The following is a 21,273-nucleotide window of genomic DNA, read 5'->3' as shown; positions in this document are numbered from 1 at the left end:
AATTGCTTGAGAGACCTGCAATCAAAGGTATGTAGCTGAGATTGAACTCAAGTTCAAGTCTCTAATTCGATGGCTGTTTTATTGGCTGTGTGGCACCAACCATTTTGTTTCACATCTGCAAAATATGGCCCACAAAATGATTGATCCCACAGTCTGTAAAACAGTTAATCCGCTGTCCCCATTACCATTCATCACCCATCGTCCGATTGGAACAATTTTGTTTCTTTGCATATTGATAGGACTGCGCCCGCAGAAAGGAAAGAAAAACAGTTGATCGTAGAAACTTGATAGGCCTCCTCTGCCTATTATTCAAGTTTCGCGGGCGGTAATGCCCCAACCCAAATTCGAATCTCTCTCTCTCTCTCTCTCTCTCTCTCTCTCTCTCTCTCTCTCCATGGTGATTGCTCTACACGATAGGTGCACAGAGAGCCTGTAATCGGTAAGATAATCAGCACCGATGTTGCTCCAATGGATTGATTAGTCATTAGAGGTAATGGGGACTTTATCGTCTTATTCTGTTGTTTATTTAAGTGGAAGATATTACTTCAGTCTATCCTTGCAATTTTCTTCAATTTACATCATTATTGATATCCCACTTTCCTCATCGTCTTTCTTTCTCACAGGATTATTCGAGTCCATTGAGTTTGAATTAGAACGACACCTATTTTTTATTATTTTTTTCCCAAACTTTAGCGGAGAGTGAGTTGTGTTTTGTGTTTAACGTTGAAGTATTGGAATTAGAAAGACAGCTATTTTTTTTTTCCTTTGAGTTCATTGTGCATTTAGCGTATCGTTTTTCCATTTTGAGTCGTTCTGTTAAATTCAGTCCACTGTACTGTACTTCCACTTTTAGGGTTTATGTAAATTTGAATTTAAGATTTTGATTCCTAGTGGCGGGCAATATATTTGGTGGTTAATTTTGTCTTTATTAATACTGGCTAGATTGGCTTGCCATAGGGATGATTGAATCTACTTGGTTTGCGAGTTGTTTAATCCTCCCCTTCTCCAAACTTTTAACCTATGATACTATTTACTTCAAATATACGTTCTTCTTCTGTAAGAGCAGTAGCATAAAGTGTTTCCGGGCAAAGATGGGCTGTGAATTCCCTTTTTGGGGATAATCTATAAACCGGGGTTAAGTTAACTTGCAGTAGAGTTATTTATTTAGTTATAGAAAAATCATTGCATTCTGTATTATGTAAAACCACTATATCCCATATATAAAATGCTTTTGTAAACTTTAGAGGATATTTTAGGAACTCAGATTTGATTTTGTACATTCCCCATTCTTTTTACCAAGCATTAGTGCATTGTCTTAACACAAACATTATATTCCTCCTCTACCTTCAATTCTATCATCAATGCTCATCACAATTCATCTTTCTATGCTCATAATTGGATCATTTAGGGGAGTTTCTAGATAATCCCACCTGTTACTGCACATGGAGTAATTGTGGGGCAGATATTGGTCATTCTTTGAATAGACCTTCTGGCTTTATCGGGTGTTTACTTCATGAATCCACAGGTTGTACCATGCCCCATCCTTACCAGAGTGTTTTTCCCCAAGAAATAGCAGCCATCTGGACTTTCATTTTTTATTTTAATTTGAAAATAATGAAAGACTTATTTTGGAAACCTGGTAAGGCTTCTTTGTATTAAATCTATCCCATGCATAAAGAATGGAAAGAACATGGGGTTATATGGCCCCCAGAACAAGTTCTATTGTGGAAGATTTATGGGTGTTTAGACTTTAGAGTTTAGGTTTCTTCACAAGAAAAATTCGACCTTTGACCTGTCCCCACATAAATTTTGTGAAAATGGCATTTCTGGAGCATTGTTTGGCTGATGCCATGGGATTATTTTGATTTATGGGTTATTTTTTTATTCATTAAGAAAATCTAATGGCATTACAGAAACTTGCTTTGGCATTGTTCTTTCCCTTACTAATGTTATTGCTTTTTGTTTGGGAAATGATGAGATTGTGACTATTTGAAGAAAGAACAAGGACACACAATTAAAATCTGTGTGTTTGTGGAGTTTTAGGTCTTTATGTAGTTTAGGATTTTCTTGAGGAAACTAATTTGCTACTTTTGTGTTGTAGAGTTGGCCTGTTCCAGATTGTTAGGATGGCACCTCCAAGAAAATCCAGAAGTGTGAATAAGCGGTTTTCAAATGTTAATGAGGAGTCTCCTGATAAGGATGGAGGAAATGTGAACAAAAGTAGGCAACGGGTGAGTTTAGCTTCATGTGATTTGAGGTTTATATGGTGCAGTTATTGGTCATTGCAGAGTGAACTTTCTGCGTTTTTTTATTGATATGTTACTTTCTGCATCTTCTTGATTCTAGCTTCTTCATATACTGATATCTTGGTATTTTCATTTATTTATTTATTTTTTTGGCAATTGGTAAGGATTTGTAATTTTGTTCTTAGGTTTGATTTATTTGTTTACTAGATAACAGTAGGAAATCTCATGGACAAGGTTTAGGCCTCATTTGGGGGCATAGTTATCAAGACATAAAAGCTAATCTGGGTGACAGGGCGCCAAGTCCCCCATCTGGAAAATGGAGGTTGAAAATGGAAACCATAAAATTCCTATGTTATTTTCCTAGCTAGACCAACATCCAACATTTATCAGAATTACAGAATGCCGATAAGTTCACTAAATAACAGTGCATTCTACCTAACAAAGCATACTAAATCATCAGGACCACAAGGCAATAACAATTTATACCATTGATTTCAGAATTCATCACTAGATAATTTTTGTCAGACAGCAGCAATGCATATGCATATATACTTGTTGATCATCATCTAAGCCTTGTATATACTTGTCCCAACTTTATGGGGTCGGCTAATGTGCATGTACTTGTTCATATATACAAAAATGTTATAATAGGTGGTTCCTTTTTCTGTTTATCAAAAGGATAAAAAATGGATGAAAGATTATTTTGTGATTAATTAATAACAAAAATAAAAAAAAGATAAAGTGCTTTACCAATACAATAGAGAAGAGGCTCCACTGATGCCGATTTAGGAGGTGATCAGGTTATTGGCGTTGAAGGAAGTGGAACTGTTGGTGAGAACCATTGTGCCCTGCCCCAACCTGAGAGTGCAGTAGATAACCACCATTACTTTGAGGAGGTGGTCATTGGAAAGATAGGCGTGGATTTGGGTAGGAGGGGGAGCCTAAGAAATTTTTAGATGTGGCTCAATCAGTGAATTCCAAAAAACCCCGTGGAACATCAGGAGTAAGATACTCATACTATTCACATCACCATTTTTTTTCCGGCTGAAATGTGGTTTGGTTGGGACTGGACCTACCAAGAAATACAAGGTATACAAGAGAAGGGGCAGCAATCTTACAAAGAGGACAATCGAAGATGATGCTGGCAAGGATTCCTGGGTTGGTTCTAACCTCGACTAGCAACTGGGGACTTGACAGCGGGAGGAAGCATTAGAGAACATTTCTGATTCCACTGTAAGAGAATGCGATAAAATCATTGAGGGGAAGGTGGAGAAATCAGGAAGTATCTCCATTGAGGAAGCGGCTAAAAAAGATGTAGCGATTGGTAAAAGCCTGGGTCTGTTTTGCTGGGGTGTCGAGGAATTTGCTAGGAAAGCCTTCAAAGAGTTTGAGAGGAAGAAGAAAGGAGAAGCTTTAAAGAAAAAGGAAAATGGAGGTGGGAGGTGGGATGAAGATGATGATGGTCAGGAGGTGTTTGAAGGGGAAGATTAGGGCCCTGGTTCTGCTAGGATTGCTGTTGCTTGTGTCGCAGTCGTATCAGTAGTGAAGCTGTCCAGTTTTATGAGTCTAGAGATGTTATCCTTCCTTTTTTTTTTTTTTTTTTATAATTTTTGAGTCTTGTAGTTGGTGGAGGTTCTAAATTAGCAGTCATGTTATCTCTTGGGTGATATCTTATCACCTTTCTTATGTATTCTTTTTATTTTAATGAAACTTTTATTTTACTTTTTTTTTTTTTAAAGGCTTCCCATACAATCTATCACCATTCGAATTTTCCTCTGCTTGAAACCATGTTTGGCTTTGGGTTCTTAGCAAATGGAATTCCTAGAGGAGTGAAAGTGCCTTACCTCTAGGAATCTCCTCTGGTTATGAGCCTTGAGTGTAAGATAGGATATCCCGTTGCATCTTTGTAATGCTCTCAACAATGCATGATGGTCCTGGGTTTCACAACAGCTATAGGAATTCATTTTCATTGCTCCTTGGGGCAAAAGGGACCATGTCTATATGAAAATATTCCACCTGGTTGATGACACTGCCATTTGATGGAATCCTCTTACAATACCATAACTATCAAATTATCCAAACTCCTATAGTCCTTCCTGAGTTCATGTACAATGCCAGTGAGCTACCTTTTAGTAATTAGTGAGCTATCAACTAGTCCTTTCCGTACAAAGTCAGTAAGCTATCAATTTCTGCTGAGAGAGGGGGGAGAGAGGGAGGGAGGGAGAGGCAGATTTATATTCAAAGACTTATGGGGAAGGTTTGTGTGTGTTAATAGTATACAACAATTTTCTTATTTTTGAAAGTTGCATGGGGTTCCATGGTTTAGCTGCTTTTTGTACATGTCTGTTGGTGTGTTCTTCATGGTAATGGATTTTTGCATTTCTCCATGCCCCTATTTTATTTGGCTTCCTTTTTGCTTTTTATTGTGGCTTCCTCTCCATTATGAATTGTTACAGAACAAATCTGTACTGGTTTCAGCCCTAGATTATCAGAGAATAAAGACAAAAGAAAGAGAGAGGAGGAGAAAACTGGTTCGATCTAGAGAAAAAGTCAATTCTCTAGTTGGCCAGATTGTATTTATATGTTCCTAATTAAGTGCATAAAGACTCTTATGCCCCTAATGAAGTATGGGGCATATAACTTAAACGAACATAATAGACATTACATCACACTAATAATATACTGAAAAGACAAAACTACCCCTGTATAGTCGAATCTAACACTCCCCTCAAGCTGGTGAGTATATATCATATAGTCCTAGCTTGTCACAAATGTAATCCACTCTTCCCTGACTCAACCCCTTAGTGAACAGGTCGATCAATTGTATATCCATCTCTTGTAGAAGGTTCTTCAACCATACTAGTTCACACGTAGTATGTGCCATGGCTCTATATCCAGTTTGTGCACTACTCCTTGCTACCACAATCTGCTTCTTACTTTTCCATGTCACCAAATTGCCTCTAAGAAAGGTATAGTACCCTGTAGTGGACCTCTCGTCAGATATTGAACCAGCACAATCAACTTCTGTATATCCTTCTATCTCAAGATATCTTCCACCCTTATATAATAAACCACGACTTGGAGCTCCCTTCAAATACCGGACAATCCTTAAAACTGCATCCCAATGTGGAACTCGAGGATTCTGCATGAACTGACTGCAAAAGATATATCTAGCTGAGTAATCGTTAGATAATTCAACTTTCCTACCGGCCTCCGATACCTTCTTGGGTCTTCAAACTCCTCACCTGCATCACTATTCAACTTGACATTCGGTTCCATGGGTGTTTCAGTTGGTTGGCACCCAACAAATATGTCTCAACCAACAAATCAAGAACATACTTCTGTTGGCACAGATTAATACCATGCTTAGACCTTGCTACCTCTATCCCAAGAAGTATTTTAACTTCCCAAGGTCCTTTTTTGGAAGTGATCTTGCAAAAATGTCTTCAACTTGTCAATTCCCAACTTGTCACTACCTGTGATGATAGTGTCATCTACATATACCACCAACAAAATCTTCTCAGCAGATGTATTGAATGATCAACCTGACACTGTCTCATGTGAAGCTCTTTCACCACTTCACTAAATCTACCAAACCGTGCACGTGGAGACTGTTTAAGTCCACAAATAGCCTTCTTGAGTCTGCACACCTTACCATCCTCTTCTTGAGCAACAAATCTTGGTGGTTGTTCCATGTAAACCTCCTCAAGAATGTCACTATGTAAAAAGGCATTATTGATGTCAGTTGAAATAGAGGCCAATCATACATAGCATTTAATGAAATCAAAACACGGACTGAACTAATCTTAGCCACATGTTAGTAGTGTCAGTAAGTTAGTTATTTCTGTTATTCTTTAGTTGCTGATAAGTCATGTTAGTAGGGGCAATATTGTAAGTTTGCTATGTTTTAAATCTTTAATATAAATAGTTGAGTGGGGCGGGAATGTGCAAGTCAACCCACACTCTTCTCTGAGTTCTTTTCCCTTCGATTTCTCTCTTCTCTCTCTCTCTCTCAGTCTCTCTCTTCTTCCTCTTCTATTCTTTGTTTTTTTTTCTTGTTGAATTCTCATCTGGAGTAGGACTTATCACAGTCTCTACTAGACAAGTTGGTATCAGAGCCAACTTAGGGTATATCATTTGAGTCTAATCAGGCTGATTGCATGAGAACTTCCTAGGGTTGGAAGTTTTAGCAAGATTTTCCAATTGGCTAGTTCTTGGAGATCATTGGTAGAGTGTTGCTTTTCAAGAGATTATAGAGCCTTGGAAAGAGTCCGGTGATCAGGAAGAATCAGAGGGAAGGAAAGAAATTCAAGATTAGGGTTCAGACTGAGGATTGGAAGTGGTGGCCAGTTATTTCTGGGTAAGTTTTAGTTCTTTTTTGAGCACCAATCAGAAACGATCAGAGTGATCTGGAAGGAGTGGCTGTTTTTTTTTTTCTTCTGATTTCTCTTATCTTTTTTTAGGGTTTTCCCAAACCCACGATCAGTTCTCTGTTTTAAACCCTAATAGTCTGACTGTTATTAGTTTCTGGGTAACAATTGATCTGTTTTTAGCATTCCAGATTGGTTGGTAATAATTTTTTGAAGATTATTAGGCATGTTTCAGAATTTTTGGGTGTTTGCTAGACCTTTCTCAGCATTCAAAGTTGGCTGTTAGCAGTTTCAGGGTGTAAATTACCTATGTTTCAGCATAAAAATAGTTCTTTGTGATAAATTCTTGGTAGAGATGGTAGGAACTGAGTTAAAAGCTCAAGGGGAAGGTGTTTTGGGGGTTGGAAACATGACTAAAAATACCTTTCAAATTACCATAGTGAAATTTGATGGATCAAATTACTTGGAGTGGGCCCAATCAGCTACGGTGGCTATTGGAGGTAGAGGGAAATTAAGCTATGTGATGGGGGATGTAAAGAAACCAGCCAAAGAAGATCCATTATATGCCAAATGGGTTCAGGAGAACCGTTTTGGTCATGACTTGGTTGTGCGATTTCATGCAGCCTCATATAAGCCGAAATTACTTGTGGGCCAAAACTGTCAAGGAAATTTGGGACATCATGAGAGAAACCTATTCTTATCCACTTAATGTTGCTAGGGACTATGAACTGAAATGTGAAGTCAATAATCTTAAGCAGGGAGAGAAACCAGTCTCATTTTACTTCTCTACTTTGAAGTCTTTGTGGCATGAAATTGATCACCTAGAGACAATTGAGTAGGAAAGTCAGAAGGATGCATAGACATACAGAAAATAGGTTGAAACTAATAGAGTTTTTGAATTCCTAGCTGGTATGAATCCACAATATGACATTGTGAGGCAGCAACTTCTCACTAGGGAGAGTGTGACCTTGTTTCAGGCCTATTCCTTAGTGCACAATGAAGAAAGTAGGAGAAATGTTATGCTACAGTATTAGCCTATGGAATCAGCCCTAGCAGTAATAAAACTGAAGTTTGGGAGTGACAAAGAAAGGGATATGAAGAAAGAGGACAAGAGGGAGTTAGTTTGTGATCATTGCAAGAAACCGAAGCATACTAAGGACACATGTTGGAAGCTGTATCCACATCTAATTCCAGCAAAGCTCAGAAACAAAAAGGGGAATGCCAATGTGGCAATTACTATTGATGGTGTTTTATCCTCTAGCACAAGAACCACATCCCTGGACACCTTAGCTGTTGTCCGAGCTGCCCTGGCTCAATTGAAAAGTGAAGTTGGTACTTCAACACCCTCATCTCAGCCACCGGCTACATCTGCTACTACTTTTGCATTTGCTCATTCAAGTACAAGGGCTTTAGCGTATCATGCTTCAACCCCAGGTAAGAATGAACTTTGTTGGGTTATAGATTCAAGTGCATCTGACCATATGATTGGCTTATCCTCATAGTTTAATACTTATTGCTTATCCTTTAGCAGAGACAAAGTGTCCATTGCTGATGGCTCCCTTGTCCCCATTTCTGGCAAGGGAGACATTAGATTGTCTGATGCCATCTCCTTGTCCTTAGTTTTGTATGCTCCTAAATTTAGTACTAACTTGCTTTCAATTAGTAGTACCACTAAAAATCAAAATTGTTTAGTGACTTTCTTTACTGATTGGTGTGTTTTTCAGGATCTGGAGACAATTAGGATTGGCCGCAAGATAAATGGAATCTACCTGCTTGGAGGGCATTCACATGGGGAAGATAGAGAAGTGGGAAGGTCATTAGTTGCTCAGTCTGTAAGCTAGGTTATGCTTTGGCATAATTGGCTAGGCCATTTGTTTTTTAGGTCTTTGAAGGGTTTATTTCCTAGTTTGTTTGAGTCGGTTGAAATGTCTAGTTTAAAATGTGAAAGTTGTGAACTTGCAAAGCACTGTAGAACAATCTATTCCTTGAACAATAAAAGTAGTATTCCTTTTGAAATTTTGCATATTGATATCTGGGGACCATATCACATCACTGCTATGGGCAGTGTTTTAAAAGCGCAAGGGCTAATTTGCGCTTGAGGCGCAAGGCAAGGCGCTCTCCTTTTTAAGCAAGGCGCAAAATTACATAAAGAAAGTTAAAAAGTAAAAAAAGTTAGAAAATTAAAAAAATGCCAAAAAATAAAAAATATTAAACATAATGCTAATAAAAAAATATAAACCTAAATTTTAAAATAAATGTTTTAAAAACCTATTATCTAAAATTAAAATACATAAACATAACATGTAAGGCGTATTTAAATGAAAATTTAAAAATAAAATCAAACATATAAAGCATTTTCAAGCATGTAAAACCCACAATCTCTTTTTCTCCTTAATTGTATTGCTTTAAGTAGCTAATGTGATGTAAAATATTGTATTCTTGGTTCTATGAGTCACCTTTGTACCACTCCCCTCGAGGGGAATGGTCGGGGGTCCGGGGGCGGAGCCTCCGGCCCTGTTGTAGACTAAAAAAAAAGCAAAAAGCACAAAATTTTAAAAAGGCGCACGCTTAGGCGCATCGGGCGTGCGCCTAAGACCTGGGTGAGGCGCATACCCCAAAATACGCCTCGCCTGTGCGCATAGGCGCGCCTTTTAAATCACAAGCTATGGGCGGATATAGATATTTTTTGTTGTTTCTTGATGACTACTTGTTTCTCATCGGTTTATCTTGTGGTTTTCAAACCGCCGTTGACCCGGATGGTTGGACCGTTTAGCCCAAGAACTGTCCAAGTAATCGGTTTTGTTTTACCCCAAACCTGGTCCTTGGCCAAAAACTGTTGAACCGGTCAACGACCCATTGAATCGGGCGGTTGAACCGTTGACTCGTTTGACCCATTCAATGGTTTTTGGCTGTTTTAAATTTTAATTCATTTTTTTTTATTTTTTAATTTATTTTGTTAGCACGGGCCGTCCGTTCGGACCGAACGGTCAAATCGCCGACTCGAAAACCAGTGGCTAGAACGGTTCCGATTTCGGGTCATTTTTTCATCAGATGGTTTTAACCCAATTTGTGGTCAAAATCAAAGCTTTCAGATCCGATAATGCGAAAGAGTACTTTGCAAAATCATTGGCTTCATATCTCATTTTTTTTGATAAGTATTGGCTTTGTATCTCCTTAACCATGGGATTATCCATTAAAGCACTTGTCCCCATACACCTCAGCAAAATGGGGTTGCTGAGAGGAAAAATAGGCATATATTGGAGGTGGCTAGAAGCATTATGCTGACTTCCAATGTTCCCATTCGTTTCTGGAGAGATGCTATCCACACTGCTGTGTACCTCATCAATCGAGTTCCTTCTTGGGTCCTTGATATGAGAACTCCATTTAACCTATTATATCCCGATAAGGACTTGTTTACCATTCCTTCTTGGGTCCTTCATAGTCACCAAAGGCACGAGTTTGAATCCAAGGCTCATAGGTGCGTGTTTCTGGGATATGCTTCCACACAGAAGGGTTATTGCTGTTTTGATCCGGTTTGTGGCACCCGCTTTGTATCTCGGGATGTCACCTTTGCAGAGTTGACTCCCTTCTTCAGTATTCCTCCTAAGGGGGAGAAATCTGACGAGTACTTTGCTTTGTCTCTAGTTGTTCCGCTTCCCATTCCTTGTGAGTCCGATCATGGGGTGTGCACCTCTTCCACTGGACTTACCCCTGATGTCCCTGCTCCCCCTCCTGCTTCTGCTTCTGCTCTCCCGAGGTGGTACCAAAGGCGGAGATTCAGATATGTGCAGGTTGTTTCCACTCCTTTAGAAGAGCATTTTGCCACTCCTATCATTACTGAGGAAACAGGTCAGCCCTCTACTGACCCATCTTTGACTGTTCCAGACCTTGACCTTCCTATTGCTCTTCACAAGGGCAAGCGAAAGTATACAACCCATTGTATATCCAAACACTTATCTTACAACCTTCTCTCCCCTTCCTACTACTCTTTTCTTGCTTCTGTTTCTTCCCATGTGATACCCAGGTCTGTACCGGAAGCTTTATCTCAAGTTGAATGGAGGGATGCTATGATGAATGAACTTGATGCACTGCATAAGAATCATACCTGAGACATTGTGGACTTGTCGGAAGGAAAGGAACCGGTGGGTTGTAAATGGGTGTTACTATTAAATATCACTCTGATGGCTCTGTTGAGAGGTTTAAGGCTCAGTTGGTTGCTAAGGGTTACACCCAAATGTATGGCATTGACTATCTGGAGACATTTGCTCTTGTAGCTAGGATGATTTCAGTCAGGGTTTTACTTTCTCTGGCAGCTACTTTTGACTGGCCCCTACAATAGTTTGATGTTAAGAATGCCTTCTTGAATGGAGAACTGCATGAAGGGGTCTATATGTCTCTACCTCCAGGAGTGTATGGGAAAGAAATGAAAGGCAAGGTGTGTAAACTACACAAATCCCTTTATGGTCTCAAACAATCTCCGCGGGCTTGGTTTGAGAGATTTCGGGCTGCTCTTGTCTCTTTTGGCTACATTCAAACACAATCTGATCATACGCTGTTCTTGAAGAGAGATGACTCTCTGGTGACCTTCTTGATTGTTTATGTTGATGATATTGTGGTCACGGGTAGTGACATTGAAGAGGCCAACAAACTAAAAGCATTTCTCAACTCTGAATTTGACATCAAAGATTTGGGAGATCTTCGGTATTTATTGGGCATTGAAGTTGCTCGATCTAAGGATGGTATATTCATATCTCAGCGCAAATATGTCCTTGATCTTCTTGCTGAAACTGGTAAACTTGGAGCTAAACCTATCTCCACTCCCATTGATCCTAATCATAAGCTTTCTTCCACAGATGGTGCACCTTTGTCTGATAAAGGAGTGTTTTAGAGACTGCTTGGGGAGTTGTTATACCTTTGCATGACTCGGCCAGATATTTTCTATGCAGTAAGTGTTCACAGTCAGTTTATGCATTCTCCCAGAGATACTCATCTAGCTGTTGCAGAAAGGGTTCTGTGCTACTTGAAAGGTGCTCCAGGGAAAGGTATTATATTTGCTAAGCATGGTCACATGAAGCTGGAAGCCTTTACTGTTGCAGATTGGGCAGGATGTATTGATGGCAGAAGGTCCACCTCTGGTTATTGTGCTGTTGTTGTTGGGAATATTGTTTTTTGGAGGAGTAAGAAACAACCAGTAGTTGCTAGATCTTCAGTTGAAGCAGAATACAGGGCAATGGCTCATGGTGTGTCAGAATTACTATGGCTATGATCCCTTCTAGAGGAGTTGGGTGTGGATTATGAAAAACCAATGATGTTCTATTGTGACAACCAAGTTGTTATCAACATTGCACATAATCCTGTTCAATATGACAGAACTAAGCACATTGAGGTTGATAGGCATTTCATAAGGGAAAGAGTCTCTTTAGGAGAAGTTTGTTTACCATTTATCACATCAGAAGAGCATTTGGCTGATATCTTGACCAAGGGAGTTCCCAGGGGAAATTGACACACTATATAAGCAAGCTGGGCATGATTGACATCTATGCTCAGGTTGAGGGGGAGTGTAAAGAGATTGGGCCGAATGGGCCCTAACAACCTCTCATGTGATATCCTTTATTTTATCTTTTATTTTATGTTGATGGGCCTCACTTAATGGGCCTATTATTTGTTCTTATTTTACTTTTTTATGTAACTGCCATGCTGGCCGCCCACTTAAGGGTATACTTGTCATCATCAATATTTTTAGAGATTAATAAAAAATAGGACTAGAGGAGAAGGGTGATTATTCGACTTCTTCTCTTACCTCTTCTCTTCCCCATCTTCCTCTCTTATACAGTTATTCAGATCTGTTCTATTCTGTTAATCACTAAATTTAGTCTTGATATTAGAGGACTGATTTACATCTATTACTGTTATTACCATTCCCAGAAACAACACATGAGAGCTAGTTGGTTATCTTAAAGGGAAGAAACCGGTTGGGTGTAGTTGGGTGTTTATAATGAAACATAATGCTGATGGCTCTGTTGAAAGATATAAGGCTAGATTAGTTGCAAAGGGGTTTACACAAACATATGGCGTAGACTATTTGGAGACTTTTGCACGAGAAGCCAAGATGAATACTATCAAAGTTTTACTATCCACTGTAGCAAATTTCTCATGGCCATTGTTTTAGATGGATGTCAAAAATGCCTTCCTCAATGATGATTTGCAAGAGGAGGTGTATATGGGTTTACCTCTTGGATTATATAATACAAAAGCAGGAAAGAAGGTCTGCCAAGTGAATAAAGCCTTATATGGACTGAAACAATCTCCCGAATATTTTTTGGTTGGGAAACTTCTTTATCTTTGCATCACACAACCAAACATTTTTTATGCGGTCAGTGTTGTTAGCAATACATGCATTCCCCTAGAACCACTCACCTTCTTGTATTTGAGAGGATTCTTGCTTATCTAAAGAGATGTCTAGGCAAAGGCATACTCTTCAAAGATAATGGTCACATGAAAATAGAAGTCTACACAGATGTTGATTGGGTTGGGTGTGTTGATGATAGGAGATCCACATCTGGGTATTGTGCATTTATAGGAGGGAATCTCGTCTCTTGGAGAAGTAAAAACAAAATGTTGTTGCTCGTTCCAGTGCTGAATCTGAGTACAAATCTATGGCTAATGATGTGGTTGAAGTCTTATGGTTGAGATCTCTATTTGAAGAACTGGGCATTGCTTATGATAAGCCCTTAGTGTTGTATTGTGATAATTAGGTTGCTATTAATATTGCTCATAACCTGGCTCAACATGATAGAACTAAGCATATCGAAGTGGATCAACACTTTATCAGAGAGAGAGAGAGAGAGAGAGAGAGAGAGAGAGTTGCTTCTCAAGAAGTGTGGCTTCCATATATTGCCTCTAACATGCAGCTCGTTGGTTTCTTTACTAAGACAGTTCCAAAGACCAAGATGGAGACAAACTTACGCAAGTTGGGAATGATTGATATCTACTCCCAACTTGAGGGGGGTGTAGAGTTGTAGGGCAATAATATCTTTATTTATGTTGTTGTTAGCATACCATTTATGTAGCTGTTAGCATGTTAGTAGTGTCAGTAAGTTAGTTATTTTTGTTATTCTTTAGTTGTTGATAAGTTATGTTAGTAGGGCAATATTGTAATGAGTGGGGCGGCAATGTGCAAGTCAACCCACACTCTTCTTTGAATTCTTTTCCCTTCGATTTCTCTCTCCTTCCTCTTCCATTCTCTGCTTTTTTCTTGTTGAATTCTCATCTAGAGTAGGACTGATCACAATCTCTACTAGACAAGTATCTGCAACCGGAACTAGAAGTGGAGGTGGAGAAAAGAGGAGACATCCGACCCTGAAAAAAATGGAACAAACTCAAAGAACGTAACATCAACACAAATAAAAGAACATTGAGAGCTAGGATTATAAACTTATTCCCTTTTTGGGTTCTAGAATAGCCAAGAAAGACACACTTGGTAGATCGTGCATCTAACTTGTCCATTTCGGGCCCAAGATTATGAACAAAGCAAATACTCCCAAAAATCTTAGGGGTGAGATGGAAAGGAGACAACGAGGAAATAAGACGGAGAAGGGAGAATGACCTCCAAGGATAGACATGGACATCCGGTTAATGAGAAAGCAAGATGTAAATACAACATCACTCCAATAATGTTTGGGGACGTTCATATGGTGTAAAAGGGGCTGAGTAGTTTCCAAGAGGTGGTGGTTCTTTCTTTTAGCAACCCCATTTGTTGAGGAGTGTAAGTGCATGAGGTTTGATGAATAATACCATGTTGCTCCAAATATTGTTGAAAAGGTGTATAAAAATATTCTCGGCTATTATCAAAACAAATGATTTTAATAGGCACACCAAATTGAGTACAAATTTCAGCATGAAGCTTTTGGAAAATAGAAAACACTTCACTCATTTCTTTCATAAGATAAAGCCATGTCATCATTGAATAATCATTAGCAAAAATTACGAAGTATTTGTAACCATTGTATGACACTATTTTATTTGGACTATAAATGTCCGAATGGACCAAAGAAAAAGGATTGGATGGACGATTATCACTCCTAGATATACAGGGAACACGATGGTGTTTCCCATACTAACATGACTCACATTGCAAAATAGAAAGACTACCCAAGGACGGAACAAGTAACTTGAGAGCTTTAAGAGATAGATGACCAAGCCGATAATGCCACTAAAGAGGAGAAAGAGACGAACAAAGAAATGTTGATGAGCCACCACCATCAAGGTAATATAATCCACTAGCTTCATGCCCTCTACTAATCTTCTTCTTTGCTTTGAGATTTTGAAAAACACAAGAGGAAGTGTAAAGAGTGATGGAACAATCAAGAGACTTGGTTAATTTACTAACAAACATAAGGTTAAAAGGAAATTTGGGAACATACAAAACCGACAAAGGTAAGGTCTAAGGAGTCTAGGTTAACATTACCAATACCACAGATTGAAGATGTGGAGCCATTAGCAAGGGTGACTGTGTGAAGTAGGTGACCGAGAAAGAGAAGAAAGCACACTTGGAGTCTCAGTCATGTGATCTGAAGCTCTAGAATCAATAATCCAATGGGAGGATTTGGATGCCAGACAAGCCATACCTAAGTGGGCAAGGGTAGCTATATTCTGCTGTTGTGTAGCCTGAAGAAACCGCTCATACTCATCACGTGGAACACTAATCATCTCTTTGCCGGAGATATCTGTAGGTGTAGAAGGTGTCGGATCATTTGCTGAATTTCATCTCTCTAACCACCACCACTAGTCATCGCATGATTGGCCTAGGCAGATCATAACAAAAATTGATAGTATGCCCCTCCATACCACAGTGTGTACACCTTCTCACACCATTACCCCATCCTCTACTACATGCTTCCCTTGAGTCCCGACCTCCAAAACGTCCACCACCATGGTTGAACATGGTACCATTACTTCCACCATGACCTGGCTGACTTCCTCGAGCTCCTCCTCTACCACCACGATCTCAACCTCTAGTTGCTGCAAAGGAAAATCTGTCAATTACAATAGGATGCTCTGGGGGTCTACTAGAAATCCTCTGGAGACGAGCAAACACTTCCTCCAGAGAGGGAAGAGCATATCCGCCTAGTATCTGTGCCTTCACCGGTTCATATTCAGCCTTCAACCCTACTAGAAATTTGGTTACATCAAGTTGTTCTCTCTGTTGTTGCTGAACTTTGACATCAGATGTAAGGGGATGATGAACATTCAATTCATTCTGAAGATTCCTCATACTAGCATAATACTCCTTAAGACTTTGATTTCCTTGTTGTAGATTAAAACACTCCTGGTAAAGCTGATATACTCTTGTAGTATTGTCTTGTATAGAGTACAACTTCTTTGCATGGTCTCAAATCTCCTTGGCTATATCTAAGAACATAAAATTCACACTAATCTTCAGTTCCATACTATTCCACAACCATGTCATAATCTGTGCATCTTCTTATTCCTACTCATTGTAACCCTAAGAATCAGTTGAGGGTTTCTCCTCATTCACATGCTTCACCTTCTTCTTAGCCCTAAGAAAGATTTCTATAGATTTAGACCAAGGTACATAATTCTCACTATTCAACTTAATAGATGTCATTTTTGTAGAGAGACTGGGCCGAATGGGCCCTAGCCCATTATTATCTTGATGATTATTTCTTTCTTGTTATTTGTTCTTAATAGGCCTTTAATTCTTTTTTGTGTTTTCTAAGTATGCTAATGAGGTGGATGCCCACTTAAGGGCAGACTTATAATTTATGTAATCTTAGTAAGATTAATAAAACATTAGAGTGGAGAAAGAGGAGATTATCGAACTCCTTCTTTCTTCCTTTCTTCTTCTCCATTCTTCCTTCTTCTTGCTGTCTTCTTCTTCTTCTCTTCCTCTTTTGCTATAATCTGAAATAGTTTACTATTTTTTATTTGGTCTGAATCACATCTCTCTGCACACTAAGATAATCAGGGGGAATCATAACACTAGTTTTATGTCCACTGTTGTCTCCGATTGCTGCCATAAAAAAACTTCACTCACTAGTACTTCACACCACTTCACTTGCTAACCACCACACTGCACATGTTTTTTTTTTCCCTAACCCTAACTGTCACTGCAGCCCTGCTGTTTCAACACCATAGAAGATACCCGAATGCACCAAAACACTTATTACCAGACCTGCAACTGACTACTACCTATCTCACACTGTATCACCCATATAACCTACTTGTTTGAACTCGATAAATCAGTACTGCACTGATCTGATCACCACACCACCTGAAACAACACCTCTGATCCATTGATAAGAGGTTTTCTACAAACCACATGAAACGAGCACCATACAACCAATTGGAGACATGAAGACCTCCAAGAAGGAAAAACGAAAACTCCTTTTCAGCCTTGTTGTGAAACTCCAAGGGATCGATGAGATCTCTGCAGAGATCTAGGGCAAAGGATGAACCAGGAAATTCTGGGTTGACCTGAACTGTTCATGGTGGCTCTGATACCATGTTACAGAACAAATCTGTATTGGTTTCAGCTCTAGATTAGAAGAGAATAAAGACAAAAGAAAGAGAGAGAAGAGAGAAAGAAGAGGAGGAGAAAACTGGTTCGATCTAGAGAAAAAAGTCAGTTCTCTAGCTGGGCAGATTGTATTTATATGTTTCTAATTAAGTACATAAAGACTCTTATTCCCCTAATGAAGTATGGGACATATAACTTAAACTTGAACATAATAGACATTACATCACACTAATAATATACTGAAAAGGCAAAATTACCCCTGTATAGTCGACTCTAACATGAATCAAAACTACCTTTACTTGCTTACATATGTTGTACAAATTCATATTTCGCTTATATGAATGACATCCATAACTCATCAGATGCGTGTGTGTGTGTGTACTTGGCGTATTTCTTCTATAAATACATGTTTTTGATGACTTCTCTCATATGTTGTTAATATTACTTATTTTGAGAATATGGTTTCTTTTTGTGGTTTTGATTTTTTCATATTGCTTTCTTATTACTATCATTTGCTCTTTGTTAATGTAAGTTTAATTTATTCCTATGCTCCTTTTTAGTATTCCAAAAAGAAATTTGTGAAGTCTTTGCATATGGTAATTGGTAAAGAATGTTATGCATGCCAGATTGATAACAAGAACTGATTTCTTAAGTGCTTTGTCTTTATGAATATTTTCAAGGTATTGACCATCATTTTCTTCTGTGCAGAAGAGGACATTGTCTGACATGTTAGGGCCTCAATGGAGTAGGGAAGAAGTCATCTGTTTCTATGAGGCGTATAGGAAATATGGAAAAGACTGGAAGAAGGTTTGCTCATTTTTCATCATTTGGTCTGATGTGATATTTAAAGATAGGCTGATTGTCCAGCTGAGCTATTATTTTGGTTATTTATTTTATTGTGTGCTTGGTAATGTGGGCTATTAGGGCTCAGTACATCAATATGCTTTGTGTGTATGCCTGTTTGTGTTTTGTGTTTAGAAACCCTTCTCCATGCAAGAAGGGTGGTTTGTGTTTTTGTACCTTTTCGTAATCCCACTATGCTGCAGTGCGAGGATCAAGTCAATTGTCTTAATTTAATAATCTAGTTTCTTGGAATCTTCTAGTGATTGCTCTTTCATATTAATTTGCAGGTTGCTGGTGTAGTACTGAATAGATCTGTAGAGATGGTAGAAGCCCTTTACAATATAAACAGGGTAAGCATTGTCCTTTCTGGCTTAAAAGATGTTATAGAATTCACTAACAAACTCTTGATTTCTCAAATATTTGTTATTCTTTGAATTTCTAGATGCAGTGATTATTATGCAATTCATTTTGTAGACAGTAAATAATTAGGATGTTTCACTAGTTATTTCATTTTCTTTTCCCTTTCTCCTGTAGAATCCACTAGCAAAACTCATATTTTTCAAGGCACCAAGGTGAAGCTAGATGACAGCAGTGTGCCTTGTTGCCTAGGCACCTAGGTATCACCGTATCACTTAGGTAGTGAGTTTTTATAGAAAATTGAACCCTAGGGTAGTTCCCTAGGTTTCATAGCAACCAGCAGTTATCTTAACTAATAATTATCAATAATTCTCATCAAACAAGTATAAACCTCATATTTGTTTTGAAGATAAAAATGAAATTTCATTAAAAGAAGAAAAAATTCCATCCTGAGAGGTGATAAGGCATTTCCCTCATACAATCAACAACAAAAGCTGACAGAAAACCATAACTAAAATCCATCCAAGTTACAAAGTTGATATTCCAAGATATCCCCTAATCTGTCACCAAATCCTCTTTAGAAACTTGGTTAATAGCTGGAGTCTGGAGAGACCAGAATCCAATCTGCAACCGCATTGTTGACAGCTGCCACAATCTTATCCAGATTCCAGTATTTGTCTTCAAAAGCTCTTGTATTTCTTTCCTTCTAAATGTTCCAGCAAATAGCAAACGGTAAGCAGCTCCAGAGAGTTTTTGCTTTTTTACTTCCTCTTAACTTTAGCCAAGTAGAAAAAAAAAATTTCTGCAGCAGTTTCTGGCTGAAAATTTGGAAATCCAAACAGTGAGGTGTTGAACTTCTACAAGAAACCAGCTACCTTGCAAGATATGAAAAGATGTGTAAACATATCACCACATAGAGAACCAACATATTTATGAGAAGAAAAAGAAAAATGAAAAGAAAACATAGAAAATGTAGGGGCTGACCCTTGTTTTTGTCCTAGTAAGAAAAGGAGGTGAAAAAAAACTTAGAAAATGAAAGAGAAGGGGCGGACGTGGATACCCTTTTTGTCCCAGCAAAAAGAAGAAAAGGTGTACCTCAGTTGCTCTTGTGTGTTGATTGGATAAAATCTTTAAATTCTTCCTTATTGGTTCAGATTTTAAAGTTTTAAATGGTTCAAGACAATGTCCACTAACCTCTGTGTCGATTGAACCCAAACAAATAAGAAAATAATAACAAGAAACTAGTGTAAGAATACGTATTGTGGACACACAAAATGAACAATTGATGTAAATGTGTAATGATATCTATTGTAATGTTATAATTATCAGAAAATAAATGTGTCTTGTATTATTAAGATTCGACCTGCCCTTGAATCCTGTTAGACTGATAACAGTAGAAGTAAAAGAAAGAGAGAAAGAGAGAAGAAGAAGAAGAGAAGAGAAGAGAAGGAGAGAAAGTTCTGGTTCAAGTAAGAGAGAAAAGTTCTCTCTCCCATTCGGCCAGATTTGTTTTTATATTACTATTAATCTGGAAATGACACATGTGCCCCTACTTAAGTGAGGGACATAAGATGTAACATAACCTTACACATCAGCAGCTTAAACATAAGCATAAAGACAAAAATACCCCTACATAGTCGACATTAACACTCCCCTTCAAGCTGGTGAGTATATATCATATAACCCCAGCTTGTTACATATGTAGTTCACTCTTCCCCGACTCAACCCTTTAGTAAACAAGTTTGCCCACTGGTTTCATGTGTTAACCTATGCAGTATCTGTCACTCCACTAAGCACCTTCTCTCTCACAAAGTGACGGTCAACCTCTATGTGCTTGGTTCTCTCATGAAACACCGGATTAGAGGAAATATGGACTGCAGCCTCATTGTCACAGTAGACCTTCACTGGAGTGTCAACACTGTATCCCATCTCCTGTAGAAGGTTCCTTAGCCACACTAATTCACAAGTAGTATGTGCCATAGCTCTATATTTTGCCTCTGCACTGCTTCTTGCCACAATTGTTTGCTTCTTACTTTTCCATGTCACCAGATTACCCCCAAGAAAAGTACAATAGCCTGTAGTAGATCTCCTATCATATTTAGATCCGGCCCAATCAACTTCAGTATATCCTTCTATTTCAAGTTTTCCACCACTTCTGTATATCAAACCACGACCTGGAGCCCCTTTTAAATACCTCACAATCCTTAGAACTGCATCCCAAAGTGGAACCCGAGGTTTCTGCATGAACTGACTTACCACACTAACCGCAAATGAAATGTTTAGCCGAGTAATCCGATATCTGCCAGGATCTTCAAACTCTTCACCCATATCACTGCTCAACCTAGTGTTTGTTTCCATAGGTGTTTCAGTTGGTTTAGCGCCTAACAAACCTGTTTCTTCCAGCAAATCAATGACATATTTCCTCTGACACAAGTAATACCATGCTTAGACCTTGCTACTTCTATCCCCAAGAAATATTTTAGTTTACCAAGGTCCTTTGTTTGAAAATGTTTCTGCAGAAAAGTTTTCAACCTATCAATCCCCATTTTATCATTCCCGGTAATAACAATAGCATCTACATACACCACCGATAGGATCTTTCTAGCTTGAGAGTCATGACTGAAGACTGAAGGGTCAACTTGGCACTGCTTCATACCAAACTTCTTTACCACCTCACTGTACCTACCAAACCATGCTCGAGGAGACTGTTTAAGCCCATAAATGACTTTCTTTAGTCAGCACACTTTATCATCCTCCCCCTGAGCAACAAACCCCGGTGGTTGCTCCATATAGACCTCCTCGAGTAGATCACCGTGCAAGAAAGCATTCTTGATATCAAGCTGATAGAGGGGCCAATCATACATAGCAGCAAGGGAAATCACAACACGAACTGAACCAATCTTAGCAATCGGGGAGA

General features: G+C 38.7%; 1 protein-coding gene across 14 annotated transcripts in view; it reads left to right on the top strand.

The window, feature by feature from the left end:
• The first annotated feature begins 254 nt into the window (after window positions 1-254).
• The window catches only part of LOC148867422 (protein ALWAYS EARLY 3-like), a 94,253-nt gene continuing 73,234 nt past the window's right edge, over window positions 255-21,273 (top strand). For 5 of the 14 annotated variants that reach the window (XM_088976963.1, XM_088976951.1, XM_088976952.1 and 2 more), the window contains exons 1-5: window positions 255-490; window positions 2,102-2,231; window positions 8,341-8,448; window positions 17,865-17,963; window positions 18,287-18,349. In XM_088976963.1, the coding sequence (XP_088833089.1) occupies window positions 2,127-2,231; window positions 8,341-8,448; window positions 17,865-17,963; window positions 18,287-18,349 (375 nt within the window). In that variant the 5' untranslated portion in view covers window positions 255-490; window positions 2,102-2,126. Of the gene's footprint in view, window positions 491-2,101; window positions 2,232-8,340; window positions 8,458-17,864; window positions 17,964-18,286; window positions 18,350-21,273 lie in introns of those variants that run through there. The other 9 variants (XM_088976964.1, XM_088976957.1, XM_088976953.1 and 6 more) reach the window with 7 other exon arrangements.

This window comes from Nelumbo lutea, chromosome 3 (assembly GCF_056320005.1).
Source record: "Nelumbo lutea isolate HS-2025 chromosome 3, American lotus-T2T, whole genome shotgun sequence".
Classification (NCBI taxonomy): domain Eukaryota; kingdom Viridiplantae; phylum Streptophyta; class Magnoliopsida; order Proteales; family Nelumbonaceae; genus Nelumbo; species Nelumbo lutea.
This window is presented reverse-complemented; position numbering and strand designations above follow the sequence as displayed.